General features: G+C 40.2%; 1 protein-coding gene across 5 annotated transcripts in view; it reads right to left on the bottom strand.

Moving 5' to 3' along the window:
* Window positions 1–15,367: 15,367 nt before the first annotated feature.
* Window positions 15,368–27,006, bottom strand: part of prox1a (prospero homeobox 1a) — a 36,283-nt gene continuing 24,644 nt past the window's right edge. For 4 of the 5 annotated variants that reach the window (XM_048974603.1, XM_048974600.1, XM_048974601.1 and 1 more), the window contains one exon: window positions 15,368–21,066. In XM_048974603.1, coding sequence (XP_048830560.1) covers window positions 20,878–21,066 — 189 coding nt within the window. In that variant the 3' untranslated portion in view covers window positions 15,368–20,877. The remainder of the gene's footprint in view (window positions 21,067–27,006) is intronic. The other variant, XM_048974604.1, reaches the window with a different exon arrangement.

The following is a 27,006-nucleotide window of genomic DNA, read 5'->3' as shown; positions in this document are numbered from 1 at the left end:
TCTCTGCACATGCGTCAACCCAAAGGGGCCTAAGAGTGGTGGGGTTGAGAGTGACGTTGAGAGTCTGCAGCTGTATATTATTGAAAAAAGTTAGCTTTGCTAATTAGCAGTTGGCGGATTAACGGAACCTTGCCCACCACTGCATGGCATCATGGACTCCATGAAATACAAGGGAATTTTAAATCTAAATCTGGCTGCCAGAAACCTAAAACTGGGTCATTGTTGGATCTTACAGCAGGACAATAACCTAAAGCATTTGTCTAAATCAACACAATGGTTAACTGAACAAAAATCGATCTTCTGTCATAGCTATCTCAGTCCCGAGACCCAAACCTGTCAGGTGAGCTGTTGAGGAGACTCAACTGGAGAGGAGCGTTGATCCTGGATGATCTGGAAAGATTCTGCAAAGAGTGATGGTCTCTGGTTCCCTGCTCTATTACCTCTAATATTATAAGATGCTATAGGAGAAGACTGAGTGCTGTTTCATTGGCAAAGGGAGGTTGTACAAAGTACTGGATGCAGGGCTACCAGTAATCCTGGCACCTGTGGTTTTCTTAAGAACTAATTATTTCTTGATAAGGGTTTTTTTTAAATAAATCTACTTCAACTAAATAGATTTTTCCAATATTGCTTTTTTTCACTAAAAGCTGAATTTCTTATAACCCTTTACATCTATCATTACCATCGGTGCCAAATATCATGGAGGCCATTGTATGTGTCTGTGGTAACAAAGAACTGGTCTTTAATGCTATAGTGTACATCTACTGTAGTACTACATGCTATGGTCAGGGGCCTTGCTAGAGATTTTGGGCCTCATGAAAGCATATCATATTGGGTGGGGGCCACACCAATCCAGCTTTTTCCACATTTTCTAGGCCCCCCTGTCACTCAGGGGCCCTTGAAATCATCCTTGGAATCCCCCGCCCCTTACAGCTCCCTTGGCTATGGTCAGTGTAAATAATACGAAACATAAGAATTATCCCTGCTTCTAAATCCCCTTGTCTTTGGAAATCTATTTTATTAAACCACCTCCATATGACAGCAAGCAATTCTCTCACATTCACTGAACTGTTAATATTGAATCTAGCCGCTTGTCTTATATTTAATTCCACTGCTGCAAATCTTTCCAATAAAGACATTAATTTCTTATTGTTTAAATTTCCAAGCCACATGTGCAGGATATTTTCATTTCCGAGAATATTCATGCCACAATTATCTCATTTTAATTATTTTTTTTTCTTTCACTGTGAGACTTGGAATTTCCCCAAAGCTTGTGCTGAAATTCCATTTTCCTTTGAGACGGTGGAACATTTGTAACAGTATTATTTTGAAAACAATTAAATAAATCCAGAACATGGATTAGATGGTCCAGATTGACATTTTGAATGAAAGTCACTGCTAAGTAAACATAAGTAGATTTAGGTCTCAGGGAGAATTTGCTATGTTGTAACGTTGCATTCTGTGCAGAGCACGGGGCTAGAATTTTGATACATTTAAATCTCACAGCAAGCACACGCAGCTTAACAGTGCCCTGAGCTAATTCACATTGGACCATAATGTTGGTCTGATTTCTTGCTTTCACAAATGATGCTTCATAATTGTGGAAAATGCCTTTGTTATTTACACTTTAATTGTGTAGCTCAGTGTTTCTCAATCCAGCCGTTGGGGTCCCCCAGACAGTCCAAATTCTACCTCCCTCTCAACTCTCAACATACTTGTACCAGGTACTCTGTGTTCTTGATCGACTGCTTGTTTGGTTCAGGTGTGTTCAGAGCTGGGAGGGAGGAAAATGCAAAACTGTCTGGGACCTCTGGGTTGAGAAACACTGGTCCAACTAAAGATACAGAGAAAGGAGATCTCAAGACTGTCTTCTCTTGCACTGTCTTCCTCCTCCGTTGATTTCTGAGTAAAGTTTTCTTGTACTCCCCCTGTGTTTGCTTATTTGACTTAAAATTTTTGAACTTGACAGGATGTGTAGTTACAGTGCATATCGTCTGGCTCCTTGCTTCTGCTTTAACTCATAACAGTTAGACATGGCTGTGTCTGCGAGCATCTTTGTTTCAGACCAGATGGGTGCAGCAGCCAACACCTTCCAGGCCTGTGATTTGAATCTTTAGAATATGGTGCCTGTATCACATTGATTTGACAGTATGCTTTCTGGCTTTGCTAACACTTCTTTGGTATCAGTCAGCTCTGTGTTCTGTGCACTCCAGTGTTTCACAGTGAAACTCTGTACTTACCTGTTTGGAAGCAGACAATCGTCGAGCAGTGTAGTTCAGTATAGCACAAAGACACATACTGCAGGTGTTGAGTGATTCCAAAGCTAAACATAATGTTTACTACATTCATAATTGATTTCTTATGCTGATACAATGATTCATGGGCTGAAAAAGATTAAAAAAGAAAAGGTTTTTCATTGACAAAGCAACTTTGAGAAATAGTGCAATACTAATAAAGCAAGTGTACGAGATAGAAGATATATTACTATAGACTTTTTGGTGTCAACGCAATAAAACTAATTTACTTAATTGAACAAATATATTTATGAGGAATATTATGGTATTCGTTCAATGTCCCATCCTTCTGTGTCATCAGTACACCCCCCAAGCATGCCATTTCGAGCAACCAGACTATAAGACCAAAAGTATGTGGAGACCCTTATTAATTAGATGAATTCCTTAATTAAGGCGCACCCATTGCTGGCACAGGTGTATAATTGAGCAAGCCATCTTGCAATCTATAACACCAAACATTAGCAGAATAGCAGTTGTACTGAAGAGGATAGTGACTTTCAACTTGGCATCATCATAGGATGACAAATAAATTGCCAAATTTCTGATGTGCCAGAGCTGCATTGATCAATCGCAAGTGAAATGATTGCAAAGTGGAAATGTCTGAGAGCAAGTTCAGTTGAGAGGTGGTAGGCCATAGAAATGCACAGAAATGGACCTGGTCACCCAACATCTATACCCAGCCTGCGGGGTGTTTCCCAAAACTGTAGCTGCTAACTATGTTAGCAACTAGCATAGTTGGAGCTACACAGTTACAATGCAGGCATTTCCTGAAACCATAGTCTGAACATCCCACCAGTAACATTGCCCTCCCAGAAGAGTAGAGGCTATTAAAGAAACATTGGGTGAACTAACTTCATGTGAATACCTCTGGTTTGAGAAAGAGATGTTGGATTAGCTGGAGTCCACATACAGTACTTTTCCCCATAAATTTTCTTATGTTTAAAAATATTTGGTACTTTGCACAGGTGATGTTTTTCTTGCAGAACAAAGCAATCCAATCGGCAAGTGAAAATTCTGTATCTCAGTCCCTCTGCAAACAAATTACAATAGAATATCGTATTATGTTAGACAGACAAAAACAGGAATCATTCGCTCCTGTGATTGTTGCTTTCTTAAGGATCTTGTAAAAAGATGTGAGTGTATATGCCAGTGTTGAAAATTTAAAATGTACCTGTGTATTGTTTTGCCGTGCAGTGCACGCTTTTCTTAGCGTCGAACCCTGAGTGTGAGTATTGCATACTTTGTTGACTTCGTGCCACTGCTCGTTTCTGCTGGCAGCAAACTATCAATAAAGGCGGAATTTCAGTTTTTAGAGCAGTTTTGCCCATATCTTAAAGATGGCCCACAAACTTTCTACAATACGTTTGCATAGAAGATGAACCAGAAACTTCTTTAGGGTTAAAATAGTTGTCAAGGATGCACAGTGGTCAAGTTGAATGAAAAGGGGGATGGTACGGAGTGAAGTCTTTGGGGGGGGGGGGGGGGGGGGATCCTGACGATAAAATTTTCCAACCTGGGAGTTGGAGTTTTGAGCGCACTGCCTATTTTTAATTTTTTTAAAGCTCATCATCAATTAAGTTCATAGACCATCTTTGTATTATTCCCCTGTGGTTTATTTTGCTCATAGCTATTACATCGAAAGCACTTTCCAGTTTCCAATTTGTCTAATTCATCTTTAGAAATTCACTTGAGCTTTTAAGTATTCACCTTGTGATGGAGTGACATCCCATCCAGGATGTACCCTAGCCTTGTGCCCCTCCGTGACCCTGACCACGATAAGTGGTTAGAAGATGGATTTTAAGTATTTTTGATGCACTTTTATTTTGTTGAGAGAATTTCAAAGACATTTTTAATATGGAGATGTGTACAAAGTGGGACGCTTTTTGTGCCCATAAGAGTTTATTTTACCCTAATTTGTATAGTCACTCACTTAGCAATCTACACAACAGATACTAAATGGTGTATTCATGTAGCTAAAAGCAGCCATGTTTGACAAAGGTTTGTCCATCTACATATACACCAATGAGCCTATAGCTGCAGGTCAATCACAATGCCCCTGTCCCTAAAATGAGCATGCGAGTATTGGAACTGGACCTTGGAGCAATGGAAGAAGGTTGTCTGGTCTGATGAATCTCATGTTCTGTTGCATCATGTGGAAAGCCGGGTACAGTATGTGTTGAACATCCAGAGGATGCGTAGAAGCGACAAGTCCAATCCACGGCTGCATAGCCCCATACACATGCCGTGACACATTACTCTATGATCCTCATCAAACCTATCTGCCATTTCTGCCACAGTAGTCCCTCTGTTGTTTGGTACCACATGGAATAGCCCTTTTTCATATCTTGCTTAGACTTAATCTTGGCTGCCCAACCTCGTGTTTCAGAATTTCGTGTTCACGCAAGAAATCTTTCAGCAAATTTATTTAATTACATTATAAACCTAAAATTAGCTACAAAAAAAGCCTTTGGGTAGTTTGTAAACAGATGTGAGTATATGTGCCATTATGTACAAGGTAACAAACCTATTGCATACATGTAAATAAGTGTGCAGAGTAGTCTGGAATTGAAAATCTCACGCCAACCAGCTGATCAGAGTTGGCGAAACTGGTTTTGTTGGATGTGCCATTCAGGTCAAAATAGACACAACGCGACTAATGTGTTCCTGAAAAACCTCACATTTACTAAAATCAGGTGCTAAAATACACATATCCATTGGAACAATTAGAGTTAGGGGAATGCAATTCCAAAACTTTGTAATATAATCTAAATTTAATGAATTGAATAATAAAAACAGTGATATCAGTGGCCAATTATGTAATTATATGAATTTTAAATAGGGGCGGCATGGTGGTGCAGTGGTTAGCCCTGTTGCCTCACACCTCTGGGACCCGGGTTCGAGTCTCTGACTGGGTTACATGTGTGTGGAGTTTGCATGTTCTCCCCATGTCATCGTGGGGTTTCCTCCAGGTACTCCAGTTTCCCCCCACAGTCCAAAACCATGCTGAGGGTAATTGGAGTTGCTAAATTGCCCATAGGTGTGCATGCGTGAGTGAATGGTGTGTGAGTGTGCCCTGCGATGGGCTGGCCCCCCATCCTGGGTTGTTCCCTGCTTCGTGCCCATTGCTTCCAGGATAGGCTCCGGACCCCCCGCGACCCAGTAGGATAAGCGGTTTGGAAAATGTATGGATGGATGGAAAAACAATATAATAATTTATATAGACAGCCACATTGATAATACAAAATTCTGCAATTTCAATGCTGTTCTTTTTTTTTAATTCTAGATTTAAATACTGTTATTAATATAAGTATGATTAAAGATAGTTTGTTTTTTGACATCCAAATTATACAATAAAATTCTCAACAAAAAACACAGGAAAATGTATAAAATGGATACAAATTACAGACTGTAAAGTTTAATTGCAGCATTTTAAGACGCTGGATATTTTAAAGGACTTTAATAACAAAGACAGCAGAGCCACACACATCCCTAAATCACCAAATCCTGTGACACATGGATTTTATCTGGTCAAAATGTTTTTTTCATCTTTGGGAAATGCTAATGTTTTTTAATAGCCTGAGTAAAGTTTTGAACGATCGAGAAACAACCAGGGAAAACTGACCGATGGTGGCATTTAGCTTCTTCTGTGGATTGTTTTGTATTTACTGTTACCCAGCAACTGTTAAGTATCTGGCTTCAGTAGGCAATGTGTATTCCGCCTATCTGTCAATTCAGCCTTAATATAGTTTCCAGGGCAAATCCATTGTTACACATGACTCACGCGTCATGTGATTAACGCCAAGTGGTCTAGTCTCCAAGCATTCTTCCAAAGGATTTTTACCCTGTAAAAGGCATTAAACAGACATATCATCCTCTTTTGTATGACAATGCACTGTGAATCACCTTCAATGGATTAAAACAAGCAATGCAGTGGCTTATTCCTCTGGAACTGGAACACTAGTGTGACACTTGATAACTGACTACAATGAGGTGGACAAAAGCAAGAAATGCTTACCCCACCTCAGTCTGTCCTGCCGCAACCATGACCTTCCTTATCTTGCCTTGGATGCTGCTTTAGGCAGCAACCGGTTAATTATAGCAAAGTTTGAAGAGGCAAGTTAGTGACTGGTATTCCTGTTGTGATGGATGGAATTCTTTGGCCCTACCAGGGACAATGGACTGCCAGTGTAAGGCTTAGGGTGACGCAGCTGTGTGACTGGCTGTCATACCCTGTCTTATGACTTCTCCACCAGCCTACTGTAGCCCTCCAGTCCGTGTATGACTTTGTCTAAGAAAAATCTACCACAATGGGTCCCACTAAAGTCTTACATTAAGCAGTTTAAAAAAAATTCCATTAGACAAAATAATTATAATGAAGCAAATCATCTATGTTTTAAGAGTTGACACGCATACAGGGCTTGACCAGGATTAGGATTTGTTTTTCTGATTTATTAGTTAACACATTATTACATTGTCTTTTTTATTTTGACAGATAAAGTGATTTTTTTTGTTAAAGGTCACTAGGTCTTGGCATAAGTGCAGCCAGACATTGTCAACGACAGTTCCCTTGTACATTTAAGCTTTGCTAAACTATGTGCAACTTTTATTCTTAAATTTATACTCCATAATGCATATAGTATCTGCATTTTTACTGGCCCAGTGATGATGTCGCTGTTCCAAAGGATTGTGCATCTTATTCCACATTAAACTATTCAGCTCCTCTGTTCTTTGTTTGCTGGGTCACATGGATTAGATCACATGTGGATATCTTTGGGCTTTTGTTTGTCTTGGGTATTTTTTTTAAACTGTCTGTAATTACTCAGAATTACAGATTGATTTAATACATTACCTGCACATCCAGAATTAAGTCACACTCAAATAGATCAAGAGGTAAGAGCTGTTATTCTTGATTTAGGGCGTGTGTCGCTTATTTTGTTTAAACAATCATCACATAAGACATTCTGTTCTATCACCTTGGATAATCTGTATTGCATATTATATCAGATCTGGCCCATGAATGTTTTTTAATGACATATACATATGATGTTTTTTCTTCCTGGTTATCAAGGCTTTTTTCTGTCTTAGAACATCGGAAAAGATAAAATATAAAAAGCCCAACCGTAGCCAAGAAACCGTTGCATTTATGTGATATGAAATGTTAAATGTTATAGAAAAGTCTTCCATAATCCAGCTATCAGGGTCCCAGTTCTATAGAGCCGCCATCGCCCCCCCCATTCTGATTCATGTGTGTTTCAATTAACCGACTCTGTTAATGAATGCACTTAATGAAGGATCATATGAATCCATGAGCCCGGTGTTGCCGCATACATTTTTAATTGCCTCCCACTCATCGTCCTTGCTTAAGGACTGCCGCATTCTTTACAATAACTATAATGTGACATTTGATGTCAGGTGAGCACCCAGACAGTGGTGTCAGTAACCTTGGATTCCACCAGTTGTTCTCATTCTTACAATATTATAAATTATCGTCATTGTATCTAATCATTTTATTGCAATCTGGGGACCGCTCCTGATTTGAATCCTTTTAATATGGCTTACGCATTACTGTTTTGACGCTGGGTTACTTGCAATGATTCCTTTACCTTGTAGTCATACATCAAAACAATTTTGAAGGTAAATGCGAAGCCATGACTGGGATTTTGTGACACCAGACTCGGGCAGCATATGTGTGCAGACCACACTCTGTTACTCATTATTTCACATGGTTTTCGGCTCTGTTCAGCTATGCTTTAGCAATTTAAATGCCATGCTAAATAAGCAGGTGGTATTACATATCATTATGTCAGGCCTCATGAGGGAAAACCGCAGTGACAAGTAATGGAAATAAAATGTCAAATGATTTCCTTCACAAAAAGAAATGATTATTGTAGTTTTAAAAAGGAACAAGTATTTCACTACGTTTTGAGCTTAATTCTTTTACAACCGTGTTGTACCTAATAATGGTGGTGGTGATAGCAAAGCTCTCCTGACATTTCCTGTTATGCAGAAACTCATTCATTCACACACTGATGGGAATTTTGTTTCAGCAAAAAATAAGAATGACTAATATAAAACTTTTCAAAATTGCAAACTCATAGCAGGGGCTTGATTTAAGCCTGCAGCCCAAGATGTATGAGGTGATTGAACAGAACCCAACACTCCATCTCTGGAATCTCTCCTGGTGTGTACAGTATATCCTTCACCTCACATCCTACCTCTATGTTTCACCGCCTCATCTCTTTGGTTTAATCTGAATTTTCCAAAACTTTTAGGAAAATTAACTTTCTCCTCATATTTCCACATAAACATATTGTGTTTTCCTATCTTTGTGGAATATGGATTAAAAAGTAACATTGAAACATTATTGTTATCACTAACAATAGGAGCTTATTTTCCCCAAAGCATTTCATGTTGTCCTTATATGGTCCAGTCAACTGACATCAGATAAATATAATAATAAACAATAAGATAAATAATAAAAATAATAATAATAAAGTGAGCACAAATTATTATATTAGCATAATACATGACTGAATTTCTATTTCTGCTTTATAATGTAATAGCAGTTATTGGAATAGTTGGTCAAATAAATAATTTAAAAATTTAAAAATAAAAAGGCAAAACATTTTGTGTCAGCGGGTCGTTTGACCAGTTGCGGTGTTCCTTGACTAACGCAAATCCAGTTAGAATGAAGAAGAAAAATTTTTTTTTTCCTAATTTTCTTTAGGAATTCTTAAACTACTAAATGTAAGCCTATTAAAGAGCTTAAAAAAGTTATAATAAAACCTAGGTTACAACGTGAGACACCAATACCAGCAAACCCACACTATTAAGGGCTCCTTATGCCAAGGCTTTCAATTTGCTTTAATTCCTTTGTGTCCCCTTATGTTTTGAGATTGACATCACCCATTTGCTGTAAAAGTACCACTAGCTGCTTCAAGTAGGCTTAAGCTAAATATAATATCTTCTAATAATTTTTCCCTCCTCGAATACTCTCTGACCAATTCACCCTAGCTGTATAAATCCTCCGATCTGAATGAGGAGGGTTTCATGTGACCAGATTTATGGTCCGTTATTCCCTTTTCATAGTGCCATGTTTCTAAAAACCGAACGTGTTTTAATACTGGAATCTTTTAAGAGGTTCAAGAATGCATTTATGAGAAAAATTAATCTTTCAACGTCAATTGCAACTATAGTCATGAATCTCAATGGATTTCATTTATCTTCATTGCGGTTTTTTGTTCAAGAAGGATTGACTTAGTTCATAATGATGGAGTTTTTCAACTAGTGTCCTCCTCTGAGTAACAAATGACACACCTGTGCACCCAATATACCCTTCTATCCTTTTGTCTCACATGCCCCCGTCGGATGAACTGTTCACATACCCCCTGTGGGTCCACGAGTCCTGTGATCCTGTTTTCCTTGTTGATTAGTATTAGGTCATGTGACCTAATGGCTTGCGGCTCCTCACACTGCGTCTAACACCTGTAATCTTCTCATCGTCGCTGCACACACACCCACAGGCACACAGACACGCACATCGTAACTATAGGTTTTTGTGTCGTCTTTATTTGTTGGCTTGTTTGCTTGATAGCATTCGGTGGAAACGTGGGGGGGTGGGTGTGGGTGGGGGGTGGGTGTGGGTGGGGGGTGGACCCGGGTGAAGCCTCTTTAGCAGGTGGGTCTCTTTGCTTTGTTGCAACAAGCAGTCCTAAAGATGTCAAGCTGAGAAACATTCAAGGGCCTCTGTAGCTGTGATATATTTTTATATATATTTATATATTTTTTTTATTTTGCATCTCCCTGTTTCACTTACGCCGAGATAAACGCGCCATGAATCGATACATAATTGTGAGTAGGTGCAGTGCACAACAGAATCCTGCTGCGCTGCCATGAAAATGCTAATTTAAAAGGATGGAGAAGTGCAACAGAAGCCAGTTGAAAGGGAAGCGCTCAAGGCTATTTTCCCTAGTTGTTTTTTTTTAAAGGTCTGAGTGAGTGCCGGCAAGCTGACAATCCTCACACGCTAGAAAGGCTCTATTGACTTTTTTAATGGTCTTACTGGGCTGTTAATTAAAGGGAGGCTTGTGGTCTAACCACCCCCCAATGTGGCTTAAATGAGGACTAGCTGGACTCGAGCTGTGCACTCAATCTTACCACTAGGTGTCACTAGCTGATTTAATATCGGTTACACTAGTAGTTTACCATATCTCTCCCCCAGGAGGAGTGTTGTTTAACTGCATGCTTTTTTTTAGCTTAAAATATGCTAGATGCAAATAAGTTTAACAACGAAAAAAGGCTAGGAGACAAAGGTGAAATTTAACAATAAGACACAAGTAAGCTAGTATTTACGTGCGACATTTCTGTAGACCTGTGTTAATGTCAAAGGGCCTTCAGTAACACACATGAACATACATCCACCCTTTAAATTAAGGTACTAATTGGAACCACTTGGAGATGTGTCTCATTTTAATGAGATCTCTATATTGCAATTTGGAAAAATATATATAATTGAGCTGAGTGCGGTACCTTTGTGTGCTTCAAACACACAACATGCCTGTCAAACATCTAAGCAGTCTGGTGTGTGTTTTCAGAATGACAGAAAAACCTCCTGATAAGGAGGAAATTAAAATGAAGCTCGTCCATGAATCGCAGTAAGTGTGAATTTCAGTAAAATGGTGACACTGGATGAACTTTTCAGTATGTGAGATATGGCTAAAAACTAAACGAATAAGAAAAATCCAGGAAGCTGTAGCTCTAGGACACCGCATAATGCCTGTTTTTGGCAGCTCTTGATGCTCATCACCTGGACAGGATGCAAACAAAATGGACATAATTTCCAAAAGCAGAGAAAAGAAGGTATGGAGTGGGCGATGGACGGAGGTCTCCAGGCTAGTGTCTGTGCTGCCAGTTTCCAGTGATCTTGGGTTTAATTTCACTGCAGCTAGTGACATTCTGGTACATCTGGCAGTGGATTGGTCTAAAGTTGACGTCGACCACATCGGAAAACATTGGGGGGGGGGGGGGGGGGGGCAAGTGATAAGAAGTGGTGGGTCTGTTCCTCTGAGGGACTTTCGCGCTGCCATTTGTTCAAATACCCTTCAGTGCCATAGCAGCCATTACTGCCGATTCCACCCCCGGTTGCCATTCTGTCTGTAGTGTCATTTAGAGTAATAGGACTTTGGTGCCCGAGCTGCTTCCAGGCCCTTCATTGGACGAGCCGCGATGGTGCTGGCACGGAAAACGGCTTTCTGTCTGTTGTCCTCCCCTCCCGACGGCCAGTCTCCTCTGCGCCCGGGCAAGTAACGTTCTTTTGCACTTGGTTACTCATGGCAGAACAATTAGCACTTGAGGAGCCCCCCGTTCTCCCAGTAGCAGCCCTTTAACAGCCTACAAGGCCTGGGGTGGGATGGCGGCTGGCCGACAGGGAGAGGGGCTCCGCATAACAGGAGCGAGCACTGTGCGTTAAAGCTAGTAAATATATACATCTAGCCAGTGAGCTGTGAAAGTTGTGAATTGGTTTTTAAAGCTTTGTTAAGACCAGCAAGCACAGATGTTAAAAACAGGTTCAGATGTAGTGACAGATGGTATTTGATTATGAAGCAGCCTGTTCGTATAATGCAAAGATGCTGCTTCAGCCCGACGCAAGGAGGTGTCCGGTCTGTGCAAGGGATGCTGGGAAAGGCAGGTGCTCCCAGAGGTTGCTAGAGAGAGGGAAACAAAATCTAGACTGATGTAGTAGCACGATAAGCCAGCATCACCCCCCCCCCCCCCCCCACCCCATGCGAGTTTGCTTAATTAGCGCGGTTTTGCCGTCGCATTTGGTGTTAAAAGATGGAACATGATATGTCTGCCTGCCTCTGCAGTGTCGATCCCGGGATGCGGGTAGATGAACCAGCTTCTGCAGACGCAGAGTTTAGTGATGAAGTTATGGTGTCTCTTCCCAGAGACAAGGTCAGACATTACAGGATTATTTTTATATCAGTATAATTAAAGAAGTGCTCATGATAATGTTGGAAAATTCTTCGTACAAACTTATATAGACAAGTGGGAAGAACTCTTAAGACTTTGGGGACACAAAGCAAAATCCATCCATCCATCCATCCATCCATCCATCCATCCATACTTAACAAAATCAATAATAAGATAATAAACACAAATTATGTGCAAATAATACCATTACACAGGGGAAACAATGCATATTATAAAATTCATGATGATGATAATGATAGATAGATAGATAGATAGATAGATAGATAGATAGATAGATAGATAGATAGATAAAATAATGTAATGATAATGTAAAAAATACATAAAGAAACAAATTACAAAATTAAGTTATAATACTTAAAACAGGCAAGTAGTTTTCCATTATGAAATCCTGCTCGGAAAGCAAGGAATGAGAGATAAGGATGGTCTAAGCTGCAGGACCAGCCTTAGATTAAGAGGAGAAGCTCATGCCTGAAGTTCATGTATCCTCAAGATAACTCAGCTGCTTGTGAATTTTCCGCCTGCCCTCAGGATGGAGAGATGAGCACCTTATCTGTGCTAATGAAGACTCAGGCCCATTGGTAACATTGGCCATACAATAGGAGACAAAACTTCTATATGACTGTATGTGTTGCTGTTCCTGTGGGTCTGCATAGGTGTATCCGTAAAGAACATATGGATTTTACTTTATTTCTAAAGGGTGAGAACATCTATGCCACTACTGCAGTGTAAACACTGGTTACATGTACCAGTTATGATAAACTAATATTTATACAATCAAAGTTAATATATAGCCACCCACTACAGAGCATATTCTTTGTTCCTTTGCATGATGACGTTCCCCACAGATTCTCTGTATGACTCCCTGCTGATTCTTCCTGTTTTGTGTTTAAATAATCAAGTAATTATATGGCAATATGAATGACTCTTAACCGAATTTTTTACTGACAGAACACTATGAGGCAAGTCTTTATGCATACATGCACACACAGCTATGGATTATTGCAGACTGTTTTATTATGTAATCTGCATGCATTTAAAAAAGAATAAAAATTCTAGTCGCAATTATAGGAAATACAAATGGAATATTATAGCAGCGTTATCTCTTTAAAGGAGGGGGGAGTAGGGGGGTGGTAAAATTTAAACAATGAACGGGCCAACACAAACACAGCTGTTTTATTGTTGTGCTGTTAAGAAGTGGTTTTTCAAAGGCGCGATGAAATCAAACAGAAGGGGAACCGCGAGCGGCCCGGCTCATCATTATGGGGAATTGTGACCCCACCTCCTGTTCAGAACTACCGCAGGAGAGCTCAGCCCACTAAAGTGCCTCTTTGTATCGGCCTATAAATTACACCGCCGGCCGTCCATTCCCACAGCAACCGCAATCACAATACCACACACTGCTCTTTTCTTTTCTCCCTCGCTCACCTTTTATATCCGCCTTTTTTTTCCCCCTGTAAATTCAGCTGAATGGCTCAATATTTACTCATTTTGTTCGGTGTCGTTCTTGCGGCGCTTCCGAGTTGTTTAACCCTTTGATTCAGTTGAAGAAACGTGGAAAAAAAAGGCTCTGCGATGTGATCTGATGATGCGATTCTGATACGCCCAGAGGCATCGCCCCCCGTCTGCCATGAAATCTTGCTCTTGTCGCTTTGGTGTGTGAAGTTTTAAGTTTGCGAGGACGCACGTTCAAAATATGGAAATCAAAGAAAAGTTCACATTTAGCTGACACTGCACAGAAGGAAACTGATGTGTGTTTGTACGTTCAGTGTGTATTCTAAGTTATTTTGATCAGCAGTGTACAAAATGTACTATTTAGGTATCAGTGACTGAGCCCATTACTAGTTCTGTGAAAGACAGGATATATAACAAATAGCACACAACATACTTTGTCACATAATACGGCACCAGTGCAGATTCCCTCGTTTGTTTTGTGCATGATCATCCTCCAGGTATGCAATGCCGCAAGAGAGATGAATTTTGAATGATCATGTGAGCTATCGCCTTTGAAATTTCTATAGCTGCCAAAGAATACAGCAAAAATACTTTTTGTCACTACTGAGATAAATATTCAATGTAATAACACGAAGATAATACTGCATGCTATGTAACATGTGCTATTTTTAAAAAAAAATGCCCCTTTTACCATTTCGATGCGTTCTGAATATAAATATTTGCCAAAATAGCTTCAAGTTCTATATATAAATCCATTTTTCTCTTGGCACTTGCGCCACCACATGCAGATGTCGGTGATATATTACTGCCTCACTATTATACATGTTAATCAGACATTAGACAGATGATTTTGGATGCGAAAAGCCACAGCTGACATCCGGATCACTGTTACGACTCTGGAGTGTTGCTTTCAAAGTTTGCCTCACCGCCAATTATATTATGTTCCGATTCCCTTACTCTTTTAAAAGCCCAGTACGGTAATCATAAATACACCACGTAAAAACGGAAGGATGTCACAACAGACATGGATTTCTGTACTCAAATTTGATCAAATTTACTGATTTGAGAGAAAACGAAGGTCCATCTCAAAGTTGAACCAAACTTGCAAGTTTCCTGATAAAGAAAATGTCTCGTCCGTGACATAGTACCAATAATCAAACTCAAAATGCTGACCCAACACTAGGATCATGTTTTTCAGTTGACTTTTATAATATTGCCCAATTAATAATTCACATCTACAAAATGTTGATCTATACTGTGGTTATCTGTACCTTCTACCATTTCTAGGTTTGCAGAGAGCAGGCCCTGCTCGTGATAAAACGAAGCTATTTAATAATGCAAACAGTGAGACTTTGTTACTTATGATACTTCTATAAATGTTATAATAATTAACTCACGTTCACAAATATAGGCCTACCCAACAAAAACAGCGAGACAATTCACTAAAGTGATTAGGCCTTGAACAAACACTTTACCAAGGTAATTTCTGAAGCATGTGTAACTTAAGATTTTATTTGTCTTATATTTGTGTTTTTCATAAAGAATTAAGTCTTAATGCCTCACTTGGGTTTTGGCACCTGGTGTCCCAGATAAACAGGTTATTGAAAAACTGAACGCTGAAGATCAGACGTCTGGAATTTGTTTTTATTTTGCACAAGCTTGCATATATACTGCACATACATTCAGTTCAGAGAAGATGGAAGGCACACGAGGCAATTGAACTACTGTATTGTGTAGGTGGTACAAAGCAAAGGAGAAAGTCTGACAGAATACAAAAGCCTAAAACACAAAAAACACAAAAACATCTTAGACTTCCAAAAAACTTTGTACATTTCTTCTTCTTGACTTTACTAGCTGCCAAGCTCATCTTGGAACAAGCTTTTTTTTTTTTTTTTTAAATTCCATTGGCTGCTTGCACTTACGTAATCGTCAAGGGATTTATATTGTTGAATTCTACTGTATGGTATTACAGTACATTGTTGGTAACAAAGAAACGTACACCTTCATTAAATAAATTAGCATAAATTAAACAAATAAATTATGCAAAATCTGCATGACAAAAATGACAACAAAAATCCACAATCCAGATCGTTAGCTATATATGGGTATTCAAATATGAAACAAATCATATTATATATCATATTTATATAATATGAAATCATGACAATATCAGTTGAAGTTACTGCACAAAATCATTTTTTTTAATACAAAAAAAGCATAACAATGCTATTTACAACATATTGCTAAATAATACAAAGGCAGTGTTTCCCACTTTTTGTTAATACAGTATTTACATACACAAGACCACTAGGGGGAAAAAAACAGGGAGAGAACGTAATCTCTCACATACCATGTAACGTATAATGTACACAGAGCAATGTTCACACTTTCCATTTAGTTTCTCCCTACACCTAACAGAATTACAATGTACACTTTGTTTCTTTGTAACATATTAAAAATATTTTATTTTAAAGTTTCTTTTTTTTTTGGAAAATGGTAATCGAAACCTAGCCAGGAGGGGGATTTAAGAACATAAGAAATTTACAAACGAGAGGAGACCATTCGGCCCATTTAACAATCTTGAAAGGGTAGAAGAACAACAAAAAGTGTATAAAATGTGACGATGTCTAATCCTTTCACGGAAACAACAGCGGTAGTAAATAAATAAAGTAAATAAATAAATAGACTGACATAAGCTCAAACACAAACTGGCTTTGAACAAATTGAGTTGCCGCTGAAGGGGACAGCCGAGGTCAACGGAAAGCTAAACGGCACCAGTGCACTAGTGTTTTCTTTTTCTTTTTTTTGTCGTAACTCCCACATTAGCACTGACAATACAATTTCAGGTCGCCCAGACCGCTGAGCTGTGTGATGGTTTCTCATGTCATACCAGTTATCAGCGCAAACCTATCCGAGAGAGAGAGACCAGAGAGGGAGGCCTGGTTGTCCTTTTGTATCGGACTATTCAGGCAGGGTGTGACATTATCGTTAATCAGAATAATTAATTCATGTTACTTACTTGATAGATACGTTTCAGAATAGCCAAATGTAGCTATAGACATTCTGCATATATACTGTATACATATGTAACTCACTATATACAGTATACTAGAAAATGTATCATATTTCTTTAAAGAAAACATCAAGGGTCAATTAAAACAATTCTTGTACATGTAAACTGGAGATTACCATGGTGAAAAATTGTAGATCAGATCAAGTGTTTTGCAGTAGCCTTTAAGTTTCATTCTCCTTGCCACTGCAGTGTCAGACTTGTAATTTATAATACTCTAGCGTCCAATCTATTTTGTTAATGGCAACAGTAATGTTTATAGCTTAAAATCATCCTTCACTTTTTGAAAAAACAAAAAAAAGAAAATACACCCTTGTATACAAACATCTGTGAAACGTAAGATGCAAACAAACCATTGTATAGAGATAATTGCTAAAACTTAAAAACAAAGTATCATTATGTAGAAAATACATGTAACACTTCATGCACACACACCTCCACATATGAACACACACACACACACACTAACTGGAATATTGCTTCTATGCTACTTTTGAATAGCCTAAAAAAAGGGTTTTTGCACCACAGTTACAAAATGATTGGTTCCTACGAGAATCTTTGTAACTTGAATGCCATTCAGACATTAAGAAAAAATAATTTGCTCTATCAAATTTTTCTAAAAATTTACTCTTCAAAAACTGTTTACTTCATCGTTACCATTTTTGAAATAGTTATCACGTTTGATTTAAAAAGACACAGCATGTGCATTAGCTGTTGTCATTCTATTAAGTAGCAAAACAAAACAAATACCAAATTCTATGCATTATTTATTGCGGTTCTAATAATAATAATAATAATAATAATAATAATAATAATAATAACTATGGTAATATAAAAGGGGATGAAAGCGTTTGCCACGAAAGGCACAATAGCTATTTTACATTTTGGAATGGAGGGACAGAGCATTTTCTTTAAAAACTACTTTTACTTCAGTTTTGAAGGTATGTCACCCTTCTGCTGGTGCTTCACAAAATCTAGGCACAGGCAACTATAACATCACATCACACAACAGGGAAAGTTAATCTGACAGGAAAAATATATTATCTCAACATCAGAATAATTAGTTTCACAACGATTAGCGATGAATGAATGAGATTCTCTGATCTTTTTGCCTTCAAGTTTTACACTGTGCACATTGGAAGTCCATAGGCTTTTCATGTCAATGTCAAGAGGCTAAGAGACTGAACAGGACATAAAGAGAAGCAATGAGACTAAGTACAAATAACATTATTTCTTGCCCAGTAGATTCTGTCATATCTTTGACTTCTTTGCCTTACCACTGTTATCTGCCACCCATTAAAGTGCACGCACACACACACACACACACACACACACAGGTTTGTAATTATATCTTTGTGGGGACTCTCCATTCATTTCTTTGAGGAAAACTCTAATGCCAACATGACCACATTTGGTCCCCACAATGTAATATAAACCTAATCCACACACACATGTGTTTGTATTCATATGTTTGTGGGGACCATCCATTCATTTTTATGGGCATAACCCTAAGCCCAACAATGACAACCTTAACCCCTACCTAGCCATACCTTCACCACATGTAGCTAACCAAAGTCTTTTGGCTATTTCAGTTTTTTGACTGTGGGGACCTGAAAAATGTCTCTACAATCTAAAAATTTTACCACATTGTGGGGGAATTTAGTCCCCACAATGTCGGTAATACAAACCCGTGCACACGCACACACACACACACACACACACACACACACAAACCTCTCCAATGCTAACAATTAGTAATCTGCAGAAAGTAAACGAGGCATGGACCAAAATTATGGATATTTATAAGAACCAAAATCATAAAAATGCTATAACAACGGCATCAAGTGTAGCAATTGACTCATAATATTACTTCTGGCAACAAACATGTTGTAAAAAGAGGTAAAAAAAAAAAATAATTGCCATGAATTTATAAACAGTTTTAGTAACTAATTAATATGCTTTCTTGGAGTTTCTCTTGAGTAGATATTTGCTTTCACTTTATTTTTCGTTTGAAGATAAAGTTTCATGTAAAGCAGTTGAAAATAAGTGTTTATATGAAGGGGTAGTGGCATGAGCGATAGTGACGGGGTTTAGCAACACTGCACTCGTTTCCTCCTTTCTAAACAGAGTTAAAACATTGGCACGTCGTTCCCTCTATTGTCTGCATTGTCCAGAGGCTGGTCGAGGCTGCCAGGGCCCCGGGCATAACGGCGGGACCTCGCAAGCTTTTGTACTTCTTCGTTTTGGAAGTCAGCAGGTTTTTAAGGCATTGTGCTGACGATAATTGCAGGTGGGGGAGTAGGGGGGCACATTTCAATTCATCAGCTGGATTTCCGGAAAAAAAAAACAAAAAATGCACGTGTTTGCGTATGTCGCTCAGCCCCCTCGTGGGGCCCCATGGTCGACTGAGCATTATGAGATGGGAAATTTGATGATACGGGAGGATGTTTGGAGTCTGTGTTTAAAACCTGCTGTATCATTTCATAATCATGTGACAACAAATTTCAATTTTTGGTGACCAGCAATGCATGAACGATATATGTTTGGTATGAAAAGTAACACTGACTGCATCAACTGACCCCCGGATTCACTTTTCTTTGTAAAATGGCACGGATGACAAAAGGCACCCTTAAGTGTGTCACAGTCAGGGGACAATTTGCCTGTCCTATTTCGAGAGTGCCATTCAAAATAAACATGTCATGTTTCACCTGCAGTTTCCATCTATATACAAATTAAAATTAAACTCACCCAAACAAATTAAAACGTCTTCACAGGTGAATATAACTACTACTTTTTCAGGTATCTCAATTATTGTCTTCTTTTTTAAACCTGTATCACACAGTAACTGTAAAACAATAGTTTTAAATGTAATTGGACAAAGAGTGCCTACATTTAGTTGATCCATTTGTTACACATAATGTCACATATTTGTCGCACTTAATTTATTCGGGGGGGGGGGGGGGGGGTCTTTCAGAAGTTTAAAAAAAGAAAATTATGTGTGAAACTGTACTGTGCCTGTGTCCAAAAGGATGTTTATTCAATGACTATATATCCTCTGTGTTGGTTTAGGTCATGGTCAGCTAGCACTTATAAATTTAAATCAGCGACACACGCAAAAACGTTTGTGAAAGAGAGAGTGCGGAATGAACAATATAAAACAACTTCCCTCACTCTGTGGAAGTGTAATTGTTAGACGTTCATCTGTGCCTGTGTACACTGCCGCGTCTGCATATGCACGTGTGTGATTTTGATGATGTGCTTTTATTAACAAGAGTGGTCCCTGACTGGGAAAGCGTCCATCTTTCTTTTTCTTTTTTTTTGTGCAAAACTGGCCTGCGTTTGTATGAAATGACCACGTTGCTTAGTTACAGGAATAGGCTGCTCTGTCAAGGAGAAAGCCAGGGAGCAGGTCTCTCTCCCCAGTGCCTGTGCTATCAGAGTGGACAGAAAAACAGGAGAATGTGGATTCATGCCAAAAGGAGAAGAAAAAAAACCCGCCAAACTGAGAACAGAGTTTTCACAATATTCAAACAAAACGATCTATCTCAAATATACTTCGTAGAGAATTTCTACCCTTATATATTTTTTTAGAATAATTTATTTTATGAAGCATCGTCATGAAACAAACAAGATAATCAATAATGTATCAATTCGAAGCAAGCAATAACATTAATAGTAATAATTATAATAATTATAAATAATAATTACACCTATACAATCTGTAAATGTATAGTCTTATTCCGCAAGAAAACCTTCACACACTTCAGACATCTCTCGGCGAAACGGAGCCCTATTAGTGACCAAATGGGAGAATTTCAGGTTAACAGTATAATTAGCCACCGTGCCATGTATAAGTGGTAACCCCCCCGCCCCCCACCCCCCCCTCAAGTTAGGGGGCAGGTAAAAAGGGGGATTCACACTGTCAAAACTCTCAGTGGATTCAAAGACCTTTCACAGGAAGAAAAGGAAAAAAAATAGGGTCCCAAAATAGTCAGGCTTCAAAATGGGAGTGCTACTTTATACATTCAAGGGGTTGGGGGGGTGCAAGGGGGGTAACAATGGAAACGTTTACTCATGCAGGAGCTCTTGCAGACAATTGGGAGATTTGAAAATCTCTGGGACTTCACTGTCCAGCTTGCAGATGACCTTGTATATGGCCTTCTTCCAGGAAGGATCAACATCTTTGCCTGCGACAATAGCGTTGAAAAACTCCCGTAACGTGATCTGCGCCACTTCCAGGAATCGCTCCGGAACCTGCTGATACACAAGGAGACGGTGACATTAATAAAGGGTCACGTTTCAATCCCAAGTCTCTGATTAACAAAGGGAGGCTGCCGAAAGCTCCTTCGAGACAGGCAACAGCACAGTTTTTTTTGTGATTTTTTTTTCTCAACCCTGGCAGGAGGCTAAAAGAGAAATAAATAAAAAAAAAAAACAGGGGGACACAATTGAACCCACAATTCAGCCCCATGTGGAACAGAAGGCTAGGCTAAGGCCATGCCCCAGATTAATACACTGTCTGCCCCTCACGCCCAGAAACTTGAATTTCCATTACAGAATCCCAAGCAATCGTGCTCGCATAAAATTACACGAGACACAAAATGGATTGGGCACAATAAGAGTCGTGACCCGACGTCTTTGTGTCCCCTTGTCTTTGTACAAAAAGTCTCAGTCAGATACACGTATTTGTGAAAACACGTGAAATAAAAAAGGAAAACAAATACATCGACAATGTTTTACAGCCACAGGGTGTTTTGAACACCTGGTACATCGTGCTAAGATGAAGTACAAATGTTATCTTACGAGTGAACTTCCTGTTTTATGTTCAGCTTCCTCACAGGTAAGACAGTACTCCCTTGCACTGAACTTCCTGTTTCTTAATATAACGATAAGACTTTTTTTTGTGTTTGAGCTGTGACCGCTTATACTTCCACGTTGGCACAAGAAGTACGAATGACACGCCCTTATCAGGGGGCCCGAAAGGGGAACTGGGCCCCTGCCACTTTATGACAGAAGAGCTCCATCAAGAAGTTGCTCAAACAGTGCAAAGAGGAAGGGGAACTGAACGGAGGGAAGAAAAGTCCCATTTTGCCTGGTTGTAAGGGAAAGGTCAGGGATTGCCTTTAGCACAGGATTTTTTTTTCCACAAAACTATGACCCCTTGATTCAGCCCTAGAACTCGCTCATGTTCCAAATTAATAGACGTGGACCGTCTGGACCGAGCTTTCCCTTTGGTACGCTCACCAGCCCTACTGACACGTCACACGGCAAAGCTGGGTGAAGTTCAGGGTCTGCAGGACAAGATGCCCACACACTGGGAACGGCGAGATACCCAGTGCAAACAGGAGACTGATTTTGACGTGTAGCACTTTGGAGACGACTACTCTATTATGCTTATGGCTTGCGGCAGAAGAAGGGGAGGGGGTATGTTCATATGTATGTGTGTGTGTGTGTGTGTGTGGGGGGGGGGTTCCTGTGCGCTCCACCCCCCTGTGACCCTCTTTGCTTTGGCGTCAGGGGGGTTTATGTGTCGACTGAATTCAGCTGCCTCTCGGAGCTCTCTAAATCACCACAGCTTAATCGCCCACGCCCCCCCGGCAGCAACTGGGAGGCCCGGCTGACTCGGGGGTACTCCAAGTGGCTCGGTCCACGGGCACACTGGAAATGATCCTCTGATCTCTTTACTAGCCTTGACAGCCCTGCACCACAGTATTGCAGAGATGATTAGTTTCAGCAAGAACCGGGAGACCTCCCCCAAGAGTGGGCCAGGAACCGCATTGGCTGACTTCCGACTTAAAACACTGAAGCATGAACTACATGCTACCTTAGTATTCATTAACATTCTCAATGAAAAAAAGCACATAATTCATTTAGCGCTGTCACAGTACTGATTGGCTGAAAAACATACATCATAAAAAGATTCCACAGTGGATGATCATGATTATTAAGTACAGATTTCCACTGGAAAGTGAATATGCAGGCATCCATCAAATTACGTCTTGGTTACATTCGGAAAGTAAGGATGTCAATCAGTCAAAATGTATCTCATTCTTTATCGGGGACAGGTCAAGTATACTGTACACTGCTGGGCAAAACTGGAAATACTTCCAGTTTTTAGAGATTGCAAGACTTTATTCAACTGTTGCTCCAGTTACTTATTTAATCATCCAATATATGATATTTGTAACATTCTTTGATTGTTTATAAATTATTATTGCCAATATCCGTGCAGTAATTTTTAAAGCGTAATGTAAAAAAAATTATAGGTGTTTCCACAATTTTGCCCACAAGTGTATAACAAGATACAATATAACAATATAACACATATTAAATTAAACGTCTAAGGTGGCAGCATGGTTGTTTTATGTCGGTTGTTGCCGCATGCCATCCACATAGAAAAATACGTCCGCTATGGTCCACTACATATGTTTCAGACGTCTCAGAATAAACGTTATTAAGGTCCTGGTGGCACCATGGACCTAGAGATTTATAACTGGATCCTACTTAAGAGGACGTGAGTCATTGGATGACTGTATAAAGAAGAGAATGTGAAATTTTGATTCCCCTGGCTTCATTAAGTTATGAATTTAATGATGTTTCCCACTAGTGCATATCCAGGTATACAAAAAAGCAGATGCCGTTGTATGTTGCACATGAAAAAAAATGTTGGTTATGGTTTAGGACACTGGCTGAAGCTTGGCAGTGCTCTCTCTGCCATTGATCAGATGCTGCCCCTTTGCCCAGTAACAGCCCATGCCAGGTGTGCAGATGTCCGGCTTCTGAGCAGCCTTGGGAGTGGCATCCTGTCCACGTGGCATGAACAGTCTGTATACGTTCAATTTTTCCATGTGCTTTATATTATTAAAAATGCCACCAGCTCACAGGTATCCGGGCGAAGTCTCTCCTCCGACACCCCATGTATCAAGCACCCAAAGCCCTCACTAGGAGAAGAATTTCTTCAAATCCAACTATCAGCCATACAAAGTTTGTTGTTAACCTCATACAGTAATGCACCCTAATGCGTTGAGTTCAGGTAAACTGGTAAGCCAGTGGTACGCAAGCTATTCTATAGCCTGTAGGATCATTGCTCAATCAACAACATCCTGTCTAGATTCTCTTATTATAGTGGCACCACACAACAGATGCGGCAACACCCACCCTGAACTTATAACAAACCACGACAACGGCACCAGCGTACTGTTTCATTCCTGCAATAAAAACAATGCCTCCTAATTTGTGGCTTCTTATATGAAATCATGAGTAACTCATGAGTTCTTGGACAAATCAGCTATTTAGTATTTAACATACATTTAGTGTTCATTTGGAAAAATGCCTCTGACGTGACATACTGAAGCAGCTAAGCACAACGTCAAGGTGTGTATCACAAACCCACTGAGGTTTCAGAATCTGCATCCACCCCTCGGATTCTGCCTCTGCTGCTATTGTGTTGCTTCTCCTGGGGCAAGATCACACAAAGTGGCTGCCCCGAGTCCTTTTTGGCTGGGCCCACCCCCCTGCATGCCCCTCACCTTGGCGCTCCCAGAGTGGCATGGGAGGACGCGGCATGGCCTTCAGGGGTCACTTGGTTGATAATGCTGACTGTCCCCCCCACCCTCCTCGGTGCACAATAAAAGCCTGACATAGCAGAGCTGGCTGCCTCCTGTGTCCTGCAGATACTCATCATGAGTGTCAGGACATACCAAGGTTAGCGGTCACTGGAACTACGCTCGTGGGTGAGAAGGCTTGCCAAACGCACTTGGCTGATGAATGAATGTCACATGGAATGGTTGTGGGGGTGGGGGGGGGACATATTACAAAGGTATCCCACCTCTCCCCCCCGCAAAACAGCACAACTCCCCTCTCCAAAGCATACCCCCCACCATCTCCTTTACTCGGCACCCAGATAGCTAAAAAAAAAAAATGCTAAAAAAATCTCTCGCTCCTTCTTTAAACCTCTCCTGTGCCTAAAGGTATAGCAAACCTCCTCAATGTACGTTGCTCACTGCGAAGCACAGAAATTGCACCCCCCCACCCCCATGCCACACAAAAAAAAAGTCAGCATCAACCTTTTCATAATGCCATACAATAAGCAAAACAAACAGTGGGATACGGACCCTGAAATCGGATTCCTTAAGCACCCACTAAAAATAATATGGGGACCACATGGTGTAAAGGTGTAGTGTGACACAAAAAAAAAAATCCTACAAGGAATCTTTTTACTGCTGTTTTTACTATAAAAGGGCAGCAAAATGCTGACTGTAAGGAGAAGACAATGTCAAGGAGAAAAGGGTATTGGTATTTTGGATCCTCTTGACTGCCCGCCTTGGAGAGAGAGAGAGAGAATTATTCTTGTCACAGACCCCTTTGTCTGCATCTGCTGACTGCTTGCCCATAGCCAGCAGCGTGCTTTAACCGTTTTGTCACCTCCGCCCATCAGACGGATCAGCTGTTGTGCTTTTGTTACGGGTATTGTCGAGGCTAATCTGCCACGGACGCTCCACTGCGTGGTAAATACGGCCAAATCGCATCGCGAGACAATTCTTTATAAATATTTCATACGGCTCTCGCACAACTCTCCCTGTCCCATAGTGAAAGACCGAAAAACAAAGAAGACATGCACACATCACCCACCCACACATACACACAACACACACACGAAACCGGCCTTAAAGGATTCAAACTAAGGATCCCGAGAAGACGCATAATTAGCTCTAATTGTCCTTAACGAGACACATTTAACGTCACAGAGGTCTGCTAGCCTGTTCTTTTCCCCTCATTTTTAAACATCGGTCATCTCTTCCCATTTGATCAAAACTGCATCATTAGAATATTAAAACTTCAGTTTGAGAAAACGGCTTTCAAATAGCCTTTGAAGTGATCCGATTTTGGATAGCAATACCCGCAGGCCTTGTTCTAAGGATCAAAAGAAGGTGTATAATAAAATCTGAATGTTTGTTTTTTTTTAGTTTTAGTTTTTATTCAGGTTGGTCAGTTACATACTTTAAAAGGTGACATTTAGGCTCCTGTAACCAGAAACAATTGCGTATTAATGGGGAGAGGAGTGAAAAGAAAAGGAAAAAAATGGAATATTCTCTGACAAGAAGGGTATTCGCAATTAGACAGCGAGTATAAATGGGGTCCGCTTTGCATTTTGTTTTTGTTGTCCTCCTGCGTTCGGTCTCTTTGGCATTGTTCTGTGTCCTGTTTTTTGGTCTTGCCAGGGCTGGGATGGGAGGGTGGTGATGGTGTGTCTGTATGTGGGGGGGTGGGGGGGGTGCTGCTTATGAAAAGGGATATTATACAGCTGAGAGACAAAAGAGAGAGGTAGGGAAAGGGGAAGCGATTCAGCAGCAGAGACGTGGAGCCCTGCGTTTTCCCCCAGCGTTCATTCACCCCGGCATGGATACATGACCAAGCGTGTGTGTGTGTGTGTGTGTGTGCGCGCACGTGTGAACCGCCCCCCCTGTTTCTGCTGTTCATTAGGTAAATATTTATCAAGGACAGAGCAGCGTCGCAATAACAGGTACTGGGCTGATGGGAGTGGAGTCCAGCAGCAGTGGTGGGGTTAGCGTGAATAAGCATCAATGGGAGGGCAGGAACAGCAAAAAAAACATCTTTATAATAGAGACCATTTTCCCCTCTTAAAGCCTTTGCTACCAAATTGTGTACAAGAGCAGCAGAGCGATTCCCTAAATCAGATAATAACTACATGAAAATAGTTGGCACAATATTATTATATATGAGGATTGGATCTGGGGTAGATATTACAGATTGTATTTCCTACATGTAACCTCAACTCATCTGCTACAGTCAATGTATTTAGAAGGGTCATTAATTTCTGACACTTCTGGTTAATCCTTAATGGGAGTGATCGGGGAGATTTCTCCTGGAAAAGGTGCCCTGCTGGACTCAGGACTGGGAGACAACTTTACAGCTCATAATCAACTGCAGCTCTGCCCGTCCAAACCCTCCTAGTTGTCCCAAAGCTTTTCCTGCTCCTTATGGGGACCTTCCTTACGGAGTTTAACTGCCACAAATGGAGCTATCGCGAATAAACACATTTCAAAGCCATTTCCGCTGTCCTTGCTGGTGATGTTTTTCCCGGTTCATAATGAAATGGGTGCGAATCTGTGTGTTGGCCAGCCTGTCAAGGATGGGTCGCTGGTGCTACTTATTATCCCATTGTGCCCTTTTTCC

The sequence above is a fragment of the Brienomyrus brachyistius genome, chromosome 14 (assembly GCF_023856365.1).
Source record: "Brienomyrus brachyistius isolate T26 chromosome 14, BBRACH_0.4, whole genome shotgun sequence".
Classification (NCBI taxonomy): Eukaryota; Metazoa; Chordata; class Actinopteri; order Osteoglossiformes; family Mormyridae; genus Brienomyrus; species Brienomyrus brachyistius.
Note: the sequence above shows the minus strand (reverse complement) of the source record. Positions and strands in the feature narration are given on the sequence as shown.